Genomic DNA, 3,007 nt, shown 5'->3' with positions numbered 1-3,007 from the left:
CTTTCCTGCCCTGGGCTCTTTGGTGTCAGGCGAAGCCAGGGGAAGCCGGCTTCGCCATGCAACCAGCTTGTAAGCGCTCAATGCAACATTTCCCCCGGCTGCCACCAGAGAGGCAGAAGGGGGGGGTGGGGACAGCGGGCGGCTCGTTTGCATAGAAAGGGGCGGAGCCGGAGCGGAGCGCCCGGCGTATAAAAGGCCGGAGGGGGGCGAGGCGCCGGCAGCCCGTTGCACGGAGGAGTCGGGGTTTGGGCGCCGGGATTGCACCGCGGGAGAGACGTGCAAGCAGCCAGCCGGGGGTGGAGGGGAGGATCTGCCTTCCCGAGACACCAGCCCAGCGCTGCCAGGCGTCCGCCAGCCCAGCCCAGCCCGGTGACCATGAAAGCCATCAGCCCGGTGCGGTCTGTCAGGAGCTGCTACGAAGCCGTGTGCTGCCTGTCGGACCAGAGCCTGGCCATCGCCCGGGGCAGCCCCAGCAAGAGCCCGGCGCTGGAGGAGCCCATGAGCCTGCTCTACGACATGAACGATTGCTACTCCAAGCTGCGCGAGCTGGTGCCGGGCATCCCCCAGGGCACCAAGCTGAGCCAGGTGGAGATCCTGCAGCACGTCATCGACTACATCCTCGACCTGCAGATCGTGCTGGAGGAGCAGGCGAAGGGCCAGGGCCAGGACCCGTCCGCCGAGACCTCCCTCCTCTCCCTGAAGGTAAGGACGGGGCCCCGGCTGGTGACTCTTCATGGTAACATTGGCGGTACATCGGGGGCACCTTTCCCCCAGCCGGCTAGTGCCCTGTGCAGGCAGGAATCAGCCTGCGAGGCTGCTGCCCTTTTTCCCCAGGGAAGAAAAATCCCCCCCCCCCCACACACACACACCAGGTCCCCCCCCTTGCTTACTTCCCTTCTCCTCTCTGCAGGCCTCTGAACTCGCCTCTGAACTGTGCTCGAAAGATGAGAGACGCTTGTGCCATTAATGTCTCTTCTCCCCCCCGCCAGGTAAGACTTGGACCACGCGCTTCCTTGTCAGTTTCCATCCCCAGCCCACTTCTCCGTCCCCGGGAATTCGCGTGAGTGGCTTGACACTAACCAGGGAGGGATGATTTTAAATCGCCCCCCTTCGTGCAAGCCACGCTGCTTGGCGCTGGGCATCTCTCGCGTCTCTTCCCTTGAGGTTGATTGAGGTTGTGTTTTTTTTTTTTTTTAAGCAGCAACTGTAGTGGAATGAGATCTGTAGCCATTGTCCCCAGTTCAGCCTCTTCCCAGCTCCTGCAAATGGGGTCATTCTTGTTACAATGTCCTTCTTTTTACAGCGAACTCTGCAGCTGCTTCAACGGCCCTGTTGAAATGGGTAGAATCAAGAGGCTTTTTTTTTTTAAAGGGGGGGGGATGTTTTCAGGCAGGAAGGCACAGCCAAGCATGTGTCCCTCCCTTCTAATCTGTGTAATTTTAGATCCATCTGTAGAGAGTTAGGAACAGAAGGGCTTGTCTCTTTTTTCCTTTTGGTGCCAATTAGCAAACCTCCAGCCTGAGTGTTGGTTCCTGATTCCTTATCAGCTGGAGGTAAATAGAAGTTTCCTCTCTCTGGCGCCAGGATGTCTAGTGCAGACCTGCCTGTGATCTGCTCTGAATAACTGACATGTCTTTCTCTCTCATCCCCCGCCCCCTCCCCTCTACCCCTATTCAGACTGCAGGTGTGGGATCACAACACTTGGCTCTCTCCAAGGGAGGTGAAGAGAGACCCTGACTTGGAAAGGATCAGACTTCAACCCCATGAATCCAATAACGGAGGGACCTCAGCCTTTATCTTCCAGATATTGTCTGTGGAGCATGTGGCGCAAGGCATTGGATGCTTGGCTGGTTTTTTAGTACTGTTTCTGCTTCTTGCCTGAAAATAAATCTCAACAGGCCAGGAAAGACTTTTGATTCTGCTCCCTCCATCCCCCATTCAGAAATGGATCTGAACTCTTGAATATTTGAATTTAACCGCCTCATTGCACAAGGGCAAGAAAAGCTGGGAAGTCCTGACTCCTTGAGCATCATCTGCACTGTAAGATCAGTGTTTTGTGTTCGCAAAATCCCAAGTGTGCTAGACTGGCTTCCCAGTCTTTAGATAGATATCTTTTAAAACATGGCTGGCTATAAATCAGACCACAACATGCTTTAAAAAGACTTGCAGAGATGCAGTTGTATGTATATTTCGGATTATAGTGTGATTTAAAAAAAAAAAAAAATCCTTACGGGGGCTGGGTAGGGGGTAATACCAACAAGAATTTCAAAAATGAGTTGTTCTGGGGCTGTGGCCCCATGTTTATTGTTGAACTCTATAATAGAGTATAATGTTTGTACCTTTTTTGCAGGAAGGTGAATTTCTGCGATCATGCATTGTACTTGCTTTATAAACTTTTTATAAAAGTTAAAAGTTTTTACATAATAAAATTAAGTTTGTTTTTTGACTAGTCCTTCTCTTCCCCTAAAATTCTGAAAGTCACATCAGTCTTCCTTCCTTGGAATGTGAAACCGCTTTGGGGAGCGAAATAACTTTATAAAAAGCAATTGCAATAAGATTGATCCATCCGTATTGAGTTCTGCCCACTTCACATTGTCCATGAGAGGAATGACACAAAATGAGCTATATTTGAATCAAGTTGAATTGGCAGTTTAGTAATTTTCTGCTAATAGTACTATTATGGGTTAAAATGTCAAATCATGTATCCTAGTAAGGATCAACCTTGTGACTTAGTAAAACTTTAACCTCTCTTTTGCAGAACAGGACTGTTAGTGGGTCAGGCCTATCTTAACTATCAGTGTGAGAGCCATGTCAAATTTTGAGTTGATGGTGATTTGGGGCATAAGGTGACCATGGACAAGAGTATTTCCTTCTACCTTTATTCTGTGGGTGTACTGTGCGGTGTGGTGGTTGGGGTCCCCTACCCCTTTCTGGTCTCAGTAGCCTAATAGTTGATGGTATCAACAGTGTCACAGAGAAGGCCTTGAAATGGCTTATGGACCCATAA

General features: G+C 50.6%; 1 protein-coding gene across 1 annotated transcript; it reads left to right on the top strand.

The window, feature by feature from the left end:
• Positions 1 to 235: 235 nt before the first annotated feature.
• ID3 (inhibitor of DNA binding 3) lies at positions 236 to 2,449 on the top strand. The gene is made up of 3 exons (XM_077837768.1): positions 236 to 702; positions 911 to 989; positions 1,678 to 2,449. The coding sequence occupies exons 1-2, from the start codon at positions 376 to 378 to the stop codon at positions 965 to 967; spliced, it is 384 nt and encodes a 127-aa protein (XP_077693894.1). The 5' UTR covers positions 236 to 375; the 3' UTR covers positions 968 to 989; positions 1,678 to 2,449.
• Positions 2,450 to 3,007: the final 558 nt, after the last annotated feature.

The sequence above is a fragment of the Eretmochelys imbricata genome, chromosome 19 (genome assembly GCF_965152235.1).
Source record: "Eretmochelys imbricata isolate rEreImb1 chromosome 19, rEreImb1.hap1, whole genome shotgun sequence".
NCBI lineage: Eukaryota > Metazoa > Chordata > Testudines > Cheloniidae > Eretmochelys > Eretmochelys imbricata.
This window is presented reverse-complemented; position numbering and strand designations above follow the sequence as displayed.

Bases quoted from the DNA above. Each gene is read 5' to 3' on its own strand.
- ID3 (XM_077837768.1), top strand. From the start codon at position 376: ATGAAAGCCATCAGCCCGGTGCGGTCTGTCAGGAGCTGCTACGAAGCC. The intron at 703-910 runs GTAAGGACGGGG...TCCTCTCTGCAG, and splicing joins CCTCCCTCCTCTCCCTGAAG to GCCTCTGAACTCGCCTCTGA.